We start from the raw sequence: 16,741 nt of genomic DNA on the forward strand, positions 1-16,741 counted from the left end.
TCCTAAACATTGCTCTTGTTAAACAACCATTCATTTTACTTTAGGACAAGAATTTACCATATAACATCCTTTGTTTTATAAAATGTCTTTTCTTTATAATCTTCTTTGCATAGCTAGGGAACATGGCTAATTCAACTTGTCCCCAGGCCTTATCTAGAATCTAATGCCCAAGTTAGGCAAATTGAACAATTTTCAAAAGTCAAAGAAGCAGTTTATGGACTTAAAGCATTTAGCAAACTTATCTAACCTGCTTAATTTAGACCAAATGCTTACATTTTTGAAGATATTTTTATTTTACCAATAATCTTTAAAATTGTCTTTATTTCCCAAAGATTAAGTCACATGAACTAAATAAAAGGCATTACACTTTCACTTTTCTGACAAAATATTTAATTTAAGCTCTTATTATTATTAAGCCAATTAATTAAAGCTCTTTTATATTACACACACATAACACATATACAGACAGACAGAAGATAAAGGACTCATTCTGCAAGCCAGGAATTAAAATCTGAACCTGGGCTACTATTGTAAAAAGAGAAAGCATGGCCACATGGTTATAATGTCAAGCTTCCAAGGACATACAAGGCAAGAGGGATACCTCATCCAGTTTTTTTCCAAGGAACTACAGCAAAGTTTGTAACCAGTTTTCTGGGCCATCTTGAATAGTGGGCTCTGGGGTCCTAGGCCCATGTTCTATCCTAAGGTACTCCTCTTTCATGACAGAACAATACAGAAAGACATACGAAGAATGCCAGATTTGCTACAGCTTAAGACTAGCCTCACAAATCCTCATAAATCCTTTTTATCCATTAATCAAACATTACACAGGAAATAAACAGTGATTTTTACCATTCTTTCAACTGGTTTGCATGGGGCGGGGGCAGGGGAGAGAGAGAGAGAGAGAGAGAGACTAGAAGTCTGACTTATAAGAAATTCTTGCCCTTTTGCCAGCATGCCAGGCTTCTGGGTTTCCTTTCCCTGATTCAACCTAGTGACCTGGCTTGCTGCACCATAGCCCTGAGGGCCAAGCTGCAACACAAAGGAAAATTATCATTTTCTGTTTTGGCCAGAGCAAAATACATATGACAAAACATAGACATTAGCCACTGTGCAATATCAAATTGGCAACACCCAAACTTGCCCCTGGTTGGGCCCCATTATCATTAATCCAACCTCTGACCAGGAGTTTCAACTTGTGGTCTCTGGGCAAGATGGTCACCCTGAGTAATAGAAAAGATAGGAAAGAGAAAGGAGAGAAAGAAAAGCATTGCCTGTGGCAGGGTGGGGAAGGTGAAGAACTCAGGGAGGTGAAGCAAAAGACCCACCCCTTGCAGCCACACTGAATCAAAAGTTCAGATGGGCGCTTTTCAGTTGTGAAGGGATATTTTCCAGCAGTCCCATCAGCTCTCAACTTTCCCGTTTCTGGGGAGAAAAAAAGCTCCCCATATCCCACTATCCTGTACATGCCTAATCCTGTCACCCACAGTAAAGGGTGCAAGGCAGATTATTACAAAGATAATAGCAGTTAACATCCTGTAGTGCCAAACCCATTCTTAACCAAAAGGGAATTTACTGAGAGGAGCTTCTAACCCCCTAAGTCTTAGAAGGGACCCTAACCCTCCTAAGTTAGGCCTCTAACCCAAGGTTGGTCAAGTGTCCTTGCCTTTTCTTAAGAGGGGCCTCTAACCCACTCTGTCTTATGAGAGACTTTAACTCCTCTAAACTGGGCCTCTAACCCAATCGCATCCTTTGCCTGGGTACCCCATCACTTACCCAAAATGGGACAATCAGTGCTGCAGTTTATTTCCTTTGGGTTGGGGTGTTTCTTCAGTATTGTCCCTTTGAGGTTTGTCAAAAAGATGTTACTAGACCCCACCACTTACCCAAAATTAGTCTTTGGGTTAGGTGCTTCTGCAGTATAGTCCCTTTGGTGGTTGCAAGAAAAAATTCAGAACGAGTCCATAAAGTGAAAGCAAGATATTAGGAAAGTAAAGTAATAAAAGAACGGCTACTCCATAGACAGAGCAGCCCCAAGGGGCACTGGTTGCCCATTTTTATGGTTATTTCTTGATGATATGCTAAACAAGGGGTGGATTATTCATGCATCCCCTGTTTAGACCTTATAGAGTAACTTCCTGACATTGCCATGGCATTTGTAAACTATCATGGTGCTGGTTGGAGTGTAGCAGTGAGGGCAACCAGAGGTCACTCTCGTCACCATCTTTGTTTTGGTGAGTTTTAGCTGGCTTCTTTAATGCCATCTGTTTTATCAGCAAGGTCTTTACGACATGTATCTTGTGCTGACCTTGTATCTCATCCTGTAACTTAGAATGACTTAATTGTCTGGGAATGCAGCTCAGCAGGTCTCAGCCTTATTTTACCCAGCCCCTACTAAAGATGGAGTTGCTCTGGTTCAAACACCTCTGACAGTTCAGGTTTTTCTACCTAGGTAATGGTTCCCAGGGAGGCTTCTGCTCATGGAATTTTGCTCTGGAAACTTGTCATTATCTGTATTTGCCTCTCTCCCCAATTCTGGCAGCAGCTGTTTGTCCTGTGGCCTCACTTCTCTAAAGGATTTAAGAATAATTGTTGATTTTTCAGTTTGTTCAGTTTTTTACTTATTGTTAACATGGAGTGGTGACTTTTAAGCTCCTTATATGTAGGATTGGAAACTGAAAGTCCCTACATTAAGTTTGCATCAATCAAGTCATTAAATCTTGTTAAATAGAACATTTTGTGATATTTTAAGCCATGATGTGGGAATGGGGAGAAAAGACCTGCTAGCAGTATGTGGGAGTAAACTTAAGGAACTCTGGGAAGTAGCAGTGAGCTATGGAAAAAGAGGAAGAAGGGAAGGGTGGAGTAGGAGAAGGGCAGGCAACTTACGAGTGACAGTTTGAGTATTGGAGACTCAGGAGTATGTTTGCAGATACAGGTAGCTAGATTGAATTTAGGGCATAAAAGGAAACTTATTAAAGGATTTGTTGGGGGCCTGTATTACTTTTTCTTGCTGAGATGGATGGTTAAAAAAATATATGTGTTGGGATCTAGACAAAGGGAATGCTGATGTTTGTGTGCGTATAGTGGAGCTGAGGTGTTAAGACAGAAGCATCTGACAGGCAGTGGAACCTGAAATAGAGTGATGTTTGTATCCCTGTTGTCCAACACAGTTCCTGGCACCGAATGGCTGCTCAATAAACATTTGTTGAATGAATGTGTGAGCAATAGAGCTTAGTTGACACTTTCTGTAAAGAACCTATAATTAAATGTTTAAAAATTAATTCGACCACTTTTTGATGGAAAACATCATTCTCAGTAAACTATCGAAAGGACAAAAAGCCAAACACTGCATGTTCTCACTCACAGGTGGAAATTGAACAATGAGAACTCATGGACACAGGAAGGGGAACATCACACTCCGGGGACTGTTGTGGGGTTGGGGGAGGGGGGAGGGACAGCATTAGGAGATATACCTAACGCTAAATGACGAGTTAATGGGTGCAGCAAACCAACATGGCACATGGATACATATGTGACAAACCTGCACATTGTGCACATGTACCCTAAAACCTAAAGTATAATAATAAAATATTAAAAAAATTAATTCGACAAAAATAAAAAGTGACCTCTGCTTCCTATGTATGTAAGGGTTTTTTTTTTTTTTTTTTTAAGAATAAAAATGTGAAAAATAAGCAGCCAAAGGTACCTCGGTAGAAACCAGAATCTGAACTGCTAGACTATATAGTGTCAACAAAGAGTCAAACTCTGGAAAATATTTGATGAGATTTATTCTGAGCCAAATAGGAGTGACCATGGCCTGTGACACGGTCCTCAGGAGATCCTGAAAACAAGTGCCCAAGGTGGCTGGGGTGCAGCTTGGTTTTATACATTTTAGGGAGACAAGGGACTTCAGTCAAATACATGTAAGAAATACATGGGTTTGGCCCAGAAAGGTGGGACAACTCGAAGTGGGGGTGGGAGGGGGGCTTCCAGCTTATAGGTAGATTGAAAAAATTTCTGGTTGACAATTGGTTGAGTTTAAAAGACCTGGGATCAATAGAAAGGAATATTTGGGTTAAGATAAGAGGTTGTGGAGACTAAAGTTTAATCATGCAGATGAAGCCTGCAGGTTCAGAGAGAATAGAATGTAAATGCTTCTTTTCAGATTTAAAGGTCTGTGTTGATGTTAAAACTGGAGAAATATAATGAGGCATGTTCGAACCCTACTTCCTGTCATGGCCAGAAAGTCACTCAGGATATATATTTTTTTATTTTATTATTATTATACTTTAAGTTTTAGGGTACATGTGCACGATGTGCAGGTTTGTTACATATGTATACATGTGCCATGTTGGTGTGCTGCACCCATTAACTCATCATTTAGCACTAGGTATATCTCCTAATGCTATCCCTCCCCCTTCCCCCCACCCCACAACAGTACCTGGAGTGTGATGTTCCCCTTCCTGTGTCCATGAGTTCTCATTGTTCAATCCCCACCTATGAGTGAGAACATGCAGTGTTTGGTTTTTTGTCCTTGCAATAGTTTGCTGAGAACAATGGTTTCCAGTTTCATCCATGTCTCTACAAATTTTTCGCAACCTACTCATCTGACAAAGGGCTAATATCCAGAATCTACAATGAACTCAAACAAATTTACAAGAAAAAAACAAACAACTCCATCAAAAAGTGGGTGAAGGATATGAACAGACACTTCTCAAAAGAAGACATTTATGCAGCCAAAAAACACATGAAAAAATGCTCATCGTCCCTGGCCATCAGAGAAATGCAAATCAAAACCACAATGAGATACCATCTCACACCAGTTAGAATGGCAATCATTAAAAAGTCAGGAAACAACAGGTGCTGGAGAGGATGTGGAGAAATAGGAACACTTTTACACTGTTGGTGGGACTGGAAACTAGTTCAACCATTGTGGAAGTCAGTGTGGCGATTCCTCAGGGATCTAGAACTACAAATACCATTTGACCCAGCCATCCCATTACTGGGTATATACCCAAAGGACTATAAATCATGCTGCTATAAAGACACATGCACACGTATGTTTATTGCGGCACTATTCACAATAGCAAAGACTTGGAACCAACCCAAATGTCCAACAATGATAGACTGGATTAAGAAAATGTGGCACATATACACCATGGAATACTATGCAGTCAGGATACATTTTTAAAGAGTGCCCTGGCTGAGGAGAAAGCACATTCAAATGGTTGAGGAATCTTGGTATTTTATTTTTGATTTACAGTAGGAATGCACTACACATTGGCCCGATTCACCATTATTTGGAATCTATACTTATTTGATTTAGTTCCCCAATCCTTTTCCACTACCTTTCCTCCATTCTCTTCCTCCTACCCCTATTCCTCCTTTTTCCTCTTCTCCTTACCCCTCTATTCCTTCCCTCTTTCCCATTTCTCCACTTCTCCCCCTTTTCTTCTTCATCCCTCCCCTCCTCTTCTTTATCTGTTCCTTCCTCTTCTTACTTCTTGCCTCTTGGCACTTTGAGGCAACTATCAGCATTCCTTATGAAGCTTGTGAGGTAGTGAATGTGGGTAGAGAAATATAGCTTGTGAGTTGCTATAGGCCAGATCTTGAAGGTCCTTGTATTGACACACTTTTTCCTTAAGTTATGGGAGGATTTTAAAGTAGGGAAGTAGTCTCCTCTGATTTGTAGTTTAAAAGATTGCTTAAGTTGAGGCTGCAGTGAGTCATGATTGTGCCACTGTACTCCAGCTTGGGTCACAGAGCAAAACCCTGTCTCAAAAACAACAACAACAACAACAACAACAACTACTACTACAACAACAACAACTACAATGACGATAGAAAGAAATTTGATTGCACCTGTAATCCCAGCACCTTGGGAGGCCAAGGCGGGCAGATCCCTTGAGGCCAGGAGTTTGAGTCTGGCAACAAAGTGAGATCCAGTCTCAACAAAAACTAATTAATTAATTAATTAATTAAAATAAAGGATCACTTGAGCAGCTTTTAGGGAGGATGGATGGTTTGAAGGAGGGTGAAAAGGATACCAGCAGCAACAGAGAGACAGTATTTTTTTTTAACTTGCTCTGTCACCCGGGTTGGAGTGCAGTGGTGCGATCTTGGCTCACTGCAACCTCCGCCTCCTGAGTTCAAGCAATTCTCCCGCCTCAGCCTCCCGAGTAGCTGGGATTATAGGCGTGTGCCACCACACCTGGCTAATTTTTGTATTTTTAGTACAGATGAGGTTTCACTATGTTGGCCAGGCTGGTATTGGACTCCTGACCTCAGGTGATCCACGCACCTCGGCCTCCCAAAGTGCTGGGATTACAGGTGTGAGCCACCGTGCCTGGCCGAGACAGTAAATTTTTATAAAAGAGTGGTTTAAGGGGTCAATTTGGCTGGTGAAGCCTGGGGGCAGTAGGTGTTGGAAGACATATTTGAAAGCTGCCTTTAGAAAGCAAGCACATATTAATTACATCAAATGTTTTGGGGGATGAGATGACTAATGAAGATCAACTCACTCACTCCCAACCCCTTTGGAGCTGCCACTGTAGGAAAATCACTTAGTGGGCTATTGTGGATATCTAGGCCAGAGATTATGATAGCTGGAACAAAAAGAGTGGCAATAAGAATAAGAGCAGGCAGGTAGTAGAAAATAGACTGATCATGACCTGGTCTCGTTGACACGTATGGAGGGCAGTGAATCTAAAGTGACTTTCTGGTTTAGGACTCAGGATCTTTCATCAGACAAGGAAAGCCAGAATGGAAGCTTGTTTGGGGATAGTTGGTTGGAAGGAGATAAAAGATTAGCTAGTGATAGAGCGAAGGATCACTAATCAGAGTAGAATAACTTTTTTCTTGAGGCAAGGCAGTTGTGGAGAAGTGGAATCACACAGGATCTCAAGTGGAAAGTGTGAGAGCAGACAGTGTAACTGCCCGAGGGGTTCACCTTGCGTGCCGCCTAGACAGAGCTGATTTATCAAGACAGGGGAATTGCAATGGAGAAAGAGTAATCCATGCAAAGCCAGCTGTGGGTGAGACTGCAGTTTTATTACTCAAATCAGTCTCGGGGGATTGAAATTTTTAACAATAATTTGGTGGGTAGCGGCTTGGGAAGTGGGGAGTGTTGACTGGTCAAGTTGGATATAGAATCATAGGGAGCTCTAAGTGAGTTTTTCTTGCTATCTTCTGTTGCTGGGTGGGATCACAGAACTGGCTGGGCCAGATTACTGGTCTGGGTGCTGCAAGTGAAACAAGGAAAGTTCCCCTATCCCCCTTGCAGGGCATGCCACAGTGGGAATGGCTCACTGCTTCACAACCTCTAGGGGGAGTATGCAGACGGGCAGGCTGTGGGGCTCTGACCCCATGGCAACGTCTAGGGGTGAATATAACATTTGGGTGGGAAGGCAGGAGTGCCTATCCTCACCTAGGTCCATGGGCACAGGCCCCAGGGTGGAGCCCTAGCCAGGGACCTGCCTTTCTCTGCCCAGCACTTCCCTGCCCTGCTCCTGTATCATAAGCTGGTGCATCTGAATGCAGGGTCTGCAAAACATATCAAACAGTGATCTTAGGTTTTAAAACAGTGATGTTATTCCTGGGAGCAATTTGGGGAGGTTCAGACTCTTGCAGCTGGAGGCTGCATGGCCCCTAAATTGTAATTTCTAATCTTGTAGCTAGTTTGTTAGTCCTGCAAAGGCCGACCGGTTCCCAGGTAAGAAAGTTTTTTTGGGGGGGTGGGGGTGGGGGCGGGAAGGGGGAAAGGGCTATTATAAATTTTGTATCACAGTTAAACTACAAACTAAATTCCTTCCCAAGGTTAGTTTGGCCTACGCCCAGGAATGAACAAGGACACCTTAAAGGTTAGATGTAAGATGGAGTTGGTTAGGTCTGATCTGTTTCACTGTCATAATTTCCTCAGTTACAGTTTTTGCAAAGGTAGTTTCAATAATAGTACCCTGCTTCCTGCAGTTTCTCTTCCTTCCTTCCCTTTTTTTCTTATCAAAGTAATATATGTACACACTTACGTGTAAATAATACATGTAGTATATCATATATTAATTATAAATAATATAATTAAACTACACATGTATTAAAAATAACAACATATTTATAACATATTTAAGTATTAATTGATTATATTAAATATAATTAAATGTCATATTAATATCTTATTATTATATATCATTTATACATTATAGAAATATATATAGCACAGAAGGGCTTCAGATAAAAAATAATAGTCCCCTGACATATCACATCCTATCCCCTACCCCACTCTCCAGAAGCAACATCTCTGAACCCCTCTGGGCATTTTTCCTGGTGTGCATATCCCTACCAGTAGTCTTTCTGTTCTCAATTCTAGACTTTACTTATTTATAGATGGGGGTCTCACTATGTTGGCCAGGTTGGTCTTGAACTCCTGGCCTCAATTGATCCTCCCTCCCCAGCCTCCCAAAGTGCTGGGATTAAAGGCATGACCCACCACTCCCAGCCCTAGACTTTATTTATTGACTTCTTACTATGGTACTTCCTTCGCTTCCTGTTTTAAACAAGTGGGAAGATGAATGTGTGTGTTAAAATTCCTGATGAATCCTTCGTTTCAGCAATAACGATAATTTATACAGTACTTGCTATGTGGAAGACACAGTTCTAAGTGCTTTGGATGTATTAATCATTTAATTACAAACTCGATTGCAAGAATTAACAATAAAAAGCAGGAAGGCAAAGACAATGCACTGTCTTCCCAGTCAAAAACCATTACCGGTAACCAGCAGTAAAAAAGAGAAGCTCAGAGGCACTGAAATTGCAACCGGCTCCTTTAATTCTCCATAGCGGATGGGTGGGGCCAGGCCCACCCACATTAAAAAGGCTGAAGGCTCCCAGCGCCCTACCCCGCCCGAGGCACAGAGCCTGAACCAAGGCCACGTGACGATGACAGACGGCACTCTGGCTTTCCTGGAGCAGTCTCTATGGTATTCTTCTCAGCACACCCATCCCTTTGGTAGCGGCAGTCACGTGACAGACTCCGGGTTTACGGCAGATGCCCACGTGATCCTGGCCTGCAGTCGGGTGGCTGCGGTGAGATACCTGGGTTCCTGAAGGGCGGGTGGTTAGGTCGTAACTACTGCCCTGCCGGCTGACTCTCCGAGCGGCCGGGCTCGGAAGCCACGAGCCAGCTGAGGCGTTCACCGCTTAGTGCCTACGGCGCGGGGTCAGCTCTTTCTGCCACCTCCGCCTTCGCGGTCCTCACCTCTTTGCGGGTGAAGTTACCTTTGGGTTTCCAGACCTTGGGGCCTGAGGCAAAAACTCAGGACGAACCCCTAATCCACCTCTCTTTTCCTGTCATTCTCCAACTCTTACTTTGTACCACGGAATCACTTGGCCTTAGAGCTAGCCAGCTCGGCCCTGCCTTGAGGCCAGGTTCGGGAGATAAAGGTAACCGTGGGGAAAGCGGCCCCCCAGTGGACAAAGGCGGAGGCAAGAATAGAGCAGGCCTGAGGGCCATAGGCGATGAGAATAGGCGGTTGAGGGGTGAAAAAGAAAACAAACAAACAACAACAACAAACCCTGAAGAGTACTGAAGATTTAGAAGGGACTGGAAAGGACTTGTTGCGCAATGGAAGAATCTGACTCTGAGAAAACGATGGAGAAAGAAAATCTGGGGCCGAGAATGGATCCACCACTAGGGGAACCGGAAGGATCGCTTGGGTGGGTGAAGAGTATTATGTCAAACCTGGAAGTGGGGGTGTTCAAATTGAAGAGAGTATTGTGAATTAGAACACTTCTCCCCACCCCACTCCATGATAAATTGCTTTGATTTACCAGTAATGTTGATTGGTATTATGCTTTGGACGACGGGATAAACTGGAAAGCGAATTGGTGCTAACTGAGCAGAAACAACCCTTGGGAAGGGGCTGATATTCCTGGTGGTGGTGCTGGGGGAGTGTTCTAATTAAAGCAGTTCTGAGTTGCTTTGAATTATCAGTAAAGGAGATTTGCTGTCACCAGGTTGGGGATGGAAAGACTAGAAAGAAGATTTGCATTTCCAGGTCAGAGCTTGAGGGTGCTTTCTGTGCCAATTTGTACCTGAATTTGAGACCTACATCTACTTTGTGCCTGTGATGAGTGAAATAGGGCTTGGAAGGACAGCTGAAGGACTAAAAAGATTTTAAAATTAGGAGGCTGAATGTTTTTTATAAATAGAGGATATTCAATACTCAGTCCTCAAGTAGAGGATATCAGTATACTCTATTTTTTTAGAAATAGAAGATATTGTTTGATTAAAGCAGCTGTGTTGCTTTGGTTAATTTAAGATGATGAAAAATTGAATCTTGAATTTTAATGGCTCATTTGTATTCCTAAATAAATCTTCCTAGGAGTTCTCTCTTGAACTTCTAATTAGGAGATAGCATACACACAGTTTTATAATTTAGGAAAATGGGGCCTCTATTCATCTGAGGTCCCACACACACAGCTGTACTCAGCCGTTGTACTAAACGTGCTCTTTTGTACCTCCATGTTTATTTATACTTCATTAATTTCAATTTCTAAGGGAATTGGATTATGGAAACTTTTTTGGTTTATATCTGCAGGTGGGTGCTACCAAATACAGCCATGAAGAAAAAGGTAAGACGTGTTAGATACGTCAAAACCATGAAGGTAAAGGTAAGAAGTTGATATTCGGGAACTTTGTGACATATATACACCATCTTTTCTGGACTATTGCAGGAGCCTTCTGTGTGGTCTGTCTGACTCTCTTCTTGTATGCTATCAGATTTAATTTTTCTAATATGAAAATCTGACTGAGTCATCTACATACTTAAGAACGTTTAGTAACTTCTTTAAGCCCATGCAATAAAATCCAAATGATTTCATGGCCCTTTAAAATCTGTTCCTGACCAAACCCTCTGCCACACTTATGCACCCTATCACAGCCATACGGAATTTATTGTTCTCCAGATTTACAAATTAATTTGCACTTTGTGTAAGCCATATACCACACACCATATAGGCCTCTGTCTGCACATTTATTTTTAACCTAACTGAAATGTTACCACTATAAGGTCTTATTGAGTTCTTCAGATGGAATTGGGCACACCTTCCTTTGTGCTCTCATAGTACTGTGCCCTATGTTGGGGTTTAGGCAGAATTGCTGAGTGCAGCTCAAGCTAATTTCTTAACCTTTTGGGGCTTCAGTTTCCTCATTTGTAAAATGGTAGTAACAATATTAACTGTATCATAAGATTGTTGTGACGTTTAAATTAGTAAATGCCTGTAGAACACTTAGATCAGTACCTAACATGATTAGCCTTGGTAAGTCTTTCATAGGCAATTGAAAGAGGTACATTGTATAAATTAATAACCGAAGGAAATGTACCATATTTAGCCTTAGCTTCATCTAATAATTCAGTTCTGTAACTACAGTTTGCTAAGGGAATGTTCTTGATGAGCCTGTCTGAAGTTGCTTTCATTGAGAATGCCTAAAAATACAGAAACTTCTACATGATTAAGAACAAAAATTAGCTTGATTTAATCATTCTGCATTGTATACATAAAACATCACATTGTACCTCCTAAATATAAAGAGTTACTGTTTTTCAATTAAAATTTTAAAGTACAAAAGCAGACTTTTTGTAGCAACTTTAGACTGGCTCAGCAGTGACATTTCCTTAGTGAGATAAAGTTATATAGCTAAATTTTTAGATTAAATCAAGTCTGAGTATAGTATATTTTCATCAATACTCCTTATATTAGTAATTAGAAATTAGTAATTAGAAATATCTTGGGACTGAAGCTAGAACATAGGTTCCCTTCATTTGAAAAGCAAGGTAAGTCTGGGCATGGTGGCTCATGCCTGTAATCCCAACACTGTGGGAGGCTGAGGCAGGTGCATCACTTGATGCCAGGAGTTCAAGATCAGCCTGGCCAACATGGCAAAACCCTGTCTGTACTAAATATACAAAAAAAAAAAAAATAGCCGGACATGATGGTGCATGCCTGTAATCCCAAGCATGGGATGGCGGAGGTGGGGGGCTCAGGTGGGGTGGCTGAGGCATGAGAATCACTTGAACCCAGGAGGCGGAGGTTGCAGTGAGCTGAGATCATGCCACAGCCCTCCAGCCTGGATGATAGAGCGAGACTTGATCTCAAAAAAAAAGTAAGAAAGAAAAGGAAAGCAAGGTAATTGGAACTATATTTCATAAATTCTAGATTTGAAAGGACTCTCAAAAGTCACTTTACTAAATTCCCTTTTAGTACGAGAGTATACAACATCGTTGACAAGTGCTCTCTTGTGAGATGCTGACATTGACAGGAAGGCTGCTTACCTTCATGAGGCTACCCTTTCCCTTGGACAGTTCTCACTGTCAGATACTCTCTTGCTTTCTATATTTGTTTTGATAACTTGCTTGTTCTTTTGATGTACGTACTTTAAGCATCTGTTGTATGTTAGGCACTGGAGGTATGAGGGGACTCTCTCTCCCCTTCCAGAGCTCAGAGTCTTCTGAGAGAGAAGGACAGACCTCCCAAAATAAGTAACTGCAATGCATTATAGTCTTTGCAATGAAATAACAGTGCCATGCGAGGACCGAGGTAAGACACTTAAGTCAGCCTAGAGCATTAGACTCAGAATATCTTCTTGCAAAAATGATTACTGAACCAAGTCTTGAAGGATAACTGCAATTTAGCTGAAGGAAGAAAAGAGAATGGATAGTTTACTGGCAGAGAGTACTGCGTGAAACAATGGCACAGATGCCAGGACCTCCCAGAGGGCTGGGAACAATCAGAGGGACTACCAGCAGTTCAATTAAGTGTGGCTGTAAGCTAAAAGTTTCAGGCCAGGAGGGACAGGAGATGAGGGATGAGAAGTAAATAGACTAGATCAAGGAGGGTCTTATATGTAGTCTAAGGACTTCATCCTGCAGGCCATGGGAAGCTTTTGGAAAGAAAAAGGAGGGGCAGTAATAAATGGAATAAGAGCATAGAGGTAAGTGGAAGGGGTGAGATCAAAGGCAGAGGTGGAAAGATTGACCTTGAGCAGAAGGAGGAAGAACTTTCAGTTATATTGCAATCCTCTGCTAGGTAATTCAGTTAACAAAACATTGGGTTATGATAGAACAGGGTTTAGTTTCTTCTAAACGTGGTATTTTTCTAACCTGTTTCTGAACATATTAACAGTGCATCTTAATAGCATAAATTCAGTGTAATTCTGTCACCTAAAGGATGTGTGTCCTGTGACAAGTAAGTACCTGGCTCCTGGAATTCTAAGTATCTCTGCATTCACCCTTGGTTGGGAAGAGTTTAGTTAGTTGTGAGTGTCCGCACCAGGTTGTTGGTACTGTCAGTTCAGGAAAATATCAAATCCAGGAGAGAAATAGATCCCTTTAGACTTGATTTGCTCTAGATTGCTAACTTTTTTCCTTTCCTTTTCCCTACTTTGTCCTTAGGTGCTGTTGATGGGTAAAAGTGGGTCTGGTAAGACCAGCATGAGGTCTATTATCTTTGCAAATTATATTGCCAGAGACACACGTCGCCTTGGCGCAACAAGTAAGATGTTTTATCTTATTGTAAAGTCAGGTGATCTTAACAATTAATAATCTGCATAACACACTTGGTTGCAGTACCTTGGGGATGCAGAGAGGTTGGGGGATTTGTTATGGAGCATGTTTACCCTTTTTGCATTTGTTTTCAAAGAGGTGTGGCCTAATTCCAGTTACTACTGCTTGCTGTCTTGGGGGAGGTTCTTTTCTTTCTAGGTTTATGAAGTGGATTGCCCTTGTCCAACTTTTTGTTTATCCTGCTATTTCTTAAACAAGCATTGTTTGTTCGTCTTGTGGGGAGAGTGTTTTTAACTCTTATACAAAGGGAAATCCATAGGTATTAACAAGCATAACAGTAAAATATCCTAAGATTTTTTAAAGCAGTAGTTACACCTTGTCTTCGTTGAAAGGTAAATTACGGTGGTGGGAAGGAAAGAAGTTAACTTGATCTGTACTCTGCTACTTCTTTTCCTGGATACACATAGATGATCTCATTAGAGTTTTGGTTCTGACTTAGGGAATATGTTGTTGCCTTTTATAGTTTGAGTGTTAGTATGTACTAATTGGGCTGCCATGGACAGTGAATGTAGGATCCTGGGAGAGCCCTTCTGTCTCTGGGTTGTACTGCCATTTCATTCTGCAGCATTCAAGCATTTCTGGATTCTGCTTGGTCCTTGATTTTTAGGGAAAGGCCACCCACTACTCTATACAGTTCCTGAAGTTTCAAGAACAACATTTTAAAAACACAGTATGTTTCAGACCCTAGGAAATAAAGGAGAAGGAAACCTCATTTCTGTTCTTATGGTGCTTGGAGTGTAAGTGTAGACTCTCATAATTGGGTCAGCTTTGTTGACTAGAAAGCTGTTTCTTGAATGTATATATATATATATATTTTGAGATGCAGTCTTGCGCTCTGTTGCCCATTTTGGAGTGCAGTGGTGCAGTCTTATCTCCTGGGTTCAAGTGATTCTTGTGCTTCAGCCTCACGAGTGGCTGGAATTACAGGCACCCGCAACGACGCCCAGCTAATTTTTGTATTTTTACCAGAGATGAGGTTTCACCATGTTGGACAGGCTGATCTCTAACTCCTGACCTCAAGTGATCTGCCCGCCTCGGCTTCTCAAAGTGCTGGGATTACAGGTGTGAGCCACCGTGCCTGGCCTATTTCTTTTTTTTTTTTCTGTTAGCTTGTTCTCTTTCTGTTCTCTTAAGCCTCTACAAATATTTGAGGATAGTCAGTGTCTCAGTTTGTCCTAGCCATCTCTTGCCTCACAAATCTTTTTTTTTTTTTCTTTTTGGAGATGGAGTCTTGCCCTGTCATCCAGGCTGGAGTGCAGTGGCATGATCTCAGCTCACTGCAGCCTCCACCTCCTGGTTCAAGGGATTCTCCTGCCTCAGCCTCCCAAGTAGCTGGGACTACAGGTGTGTACCACCACATCCAGCTAATTTTTTTTATTTTTAGTAGAGATGGAGTTTCACCATGTTGGCCAAGCTGGTCTCGAACTCCTGACCTCAGGTGATCCGCCTGCCTTGGCCTCCCAAAGTACTGGGACTATAGGTATGAGCCACCATGCCTGGCCATCTTGCCTCACAAATCATGTCTTCCTTAAGTTAAAAATGTCCAGCTCTTCCATCTATTTCTCATTTGACATATTTTGAAACATTTTTGGGGACTTGTTCAAACTTGTTTACATTTTTCTTATGGTACTGAGAGTTAGATGCAGGTGGAGTCTGATCAGGGCAGAGTGGGCTTATCACATCTCTTATTCTGGACATTACATTGCTGTTAGCACAGTCTAACATGTATCCTCCTTTTTTGGAGTAACTTTCGTTATGAGGAGTCTTACTAAAAAACTCTTTCAAATATGTTCAAATTCCCTTTCAGATATGTTGTTATTAAAACACATACCCTTCTGGCTCTTGTGCAGTTAATATTTTGAACCAAAGAATAAATGCTTACTTCTATTAAATCATTTAGTTTTGTTTGTTTTAGCCTATGATATGTTCCTGTACCCTTTGTTTGTTAACTGTGAAATCCAGAAAAAGTCCAATCCCTTTTTCCTCATCCATAAAGAAAGGGATTGGATCCTATTTTCATTTTAGCTACTTATTCTCTTATCTGATATATTAACTATCTTTCCTAACTCTAATATCTGATACATTAGCTATCTTTCCTAACTCCATGGAGTTTGTACATTTGATGAATATCTCATCTAGTTTTCATCTAAGTCATTGATCAAAAGTTTTGGTCAGGATAGTGTCCTGTGGCCTCTATAATTGACATCTGTAGCTCTGGCCTCTGGAAAGTCTACCTGTCCAAACTGCTCTCTGCTTGATTTGATAGATTAAAACTTTTTTTTTCTTTCAAGTTAAATATCTGGGCCTAATTACCCTTATGGTTTCAGTAGATTAGAGGAAGCTAATGGTTATTGAACAACTGTTATTTGTCAGGCTTTTGTGTACTGTTTTATTTACTTTAGTTCTCATGTTAACTTCATTTTTATAGAGAATAAAGAAGGAGGTACAACTGAGAAGTTAATATCACTCAGCTAGGAAGTATCAGAGCTGGAATGTCAATCTATGCTCTTCCTTTATTCCTTATGCCACATTCTGTCTAGCTTACCCTGTGCTAACAATTCCTGGCAGACTTATTTTTATTTCTGTTTTAAATTCTGCACACTTTGTTGAAGCACCTTTTTCTAGTCCAATTGCTGTTGCTGTTTTTATATAGCTAATCAGAGTTGACTTATTACCCTGAATCCAGAGAACAGTCTTGTAACCATTTCAGAGCTATTCAAACTGCTTGAAATAGTTTTGACATAACCTAGCAGCCTTATTGTGAACAGAATTTTGCAAATTATATGAACCCTATACATTAAGGCAAACCATTTATTCAGCAAGTACTTTTCTGGAACTTTTTATGTAGCAGGCACAGAGAACGGGACAGAGCTCTTGCCCTTAAGAATATCTCAAGCAGGACCTTTATTACTAATACTTTGTTAGTAATCATTGTATCTCCTTACAGGTAGTGAAAGTATACTTTAAAATATTACGTTGGTCTTAAGGCTTTAGGATATCATCATTAGCTAGTTTGTCATTGCTAAAGAAATACCTGCGTTCTATTGCTAAACTTACAGACAAGTTCAAAATACATATATAGTGCATTGCTTTTTACTTGATAGTCCTCTTTATGTAGTTGC

General features: G+C 41.2%; 1 protein-coding gene across 4 annotated transcripts in view; it reads left to right on the forward strand.

Annotated features, from left to right (window-relative positions):
* Window positions 1-9,016: 9,016 nt before the first annotated feature.
* RRAGB (Ras related GTP binding B) overlaps window positions 9,017-16,741 on the forward strand; it is a 38,615-nt gene continuing 30,890 nt past the window's right edge. For 2 of the 4 annotated variants that reach the window (XM_055269451.2, XM_055269452.2), the window contains exons 1-3: window positions 9,042-9,711; window positions 10,596-10,629; window positions 13,449-13,548. In XM_055269451.2, coding sequence (XP_055125426.1) covers window positions 9,620-9,711; window positions 10,596-10,629; window positions 13,449-13,548 — 226 coding nt within the window. In that variant the 5' untranslated portion in view covers window positions 9,042-9,619. Of the gene's footprint in view, window positions 9,712-10,595; window positions 10,630-13,448; window positions 13,549-16,741 lie in introns of all 4 variants that reach the window. The other 2 variants (XM_055269453.2, XM_063634334.1) reach the window with 2 other exon arrangements.

The sequence above is a fragment of the Symphalangus syndactylus genome, chromosome X (assembly GCF_028878055.3).
Source record: "Symphalangus syndactylus isolate Jambi chromosome X, NHGRI_mSymSyn1-v2.1_pri, whole genome shotgun sequence".
Taxonomy (NCBI): Eukaryota; Metazoa; Chordata; class Mammalia; order Primates; family Hylobatidae; genus Symphalangus; species Symphalangus syndactylus.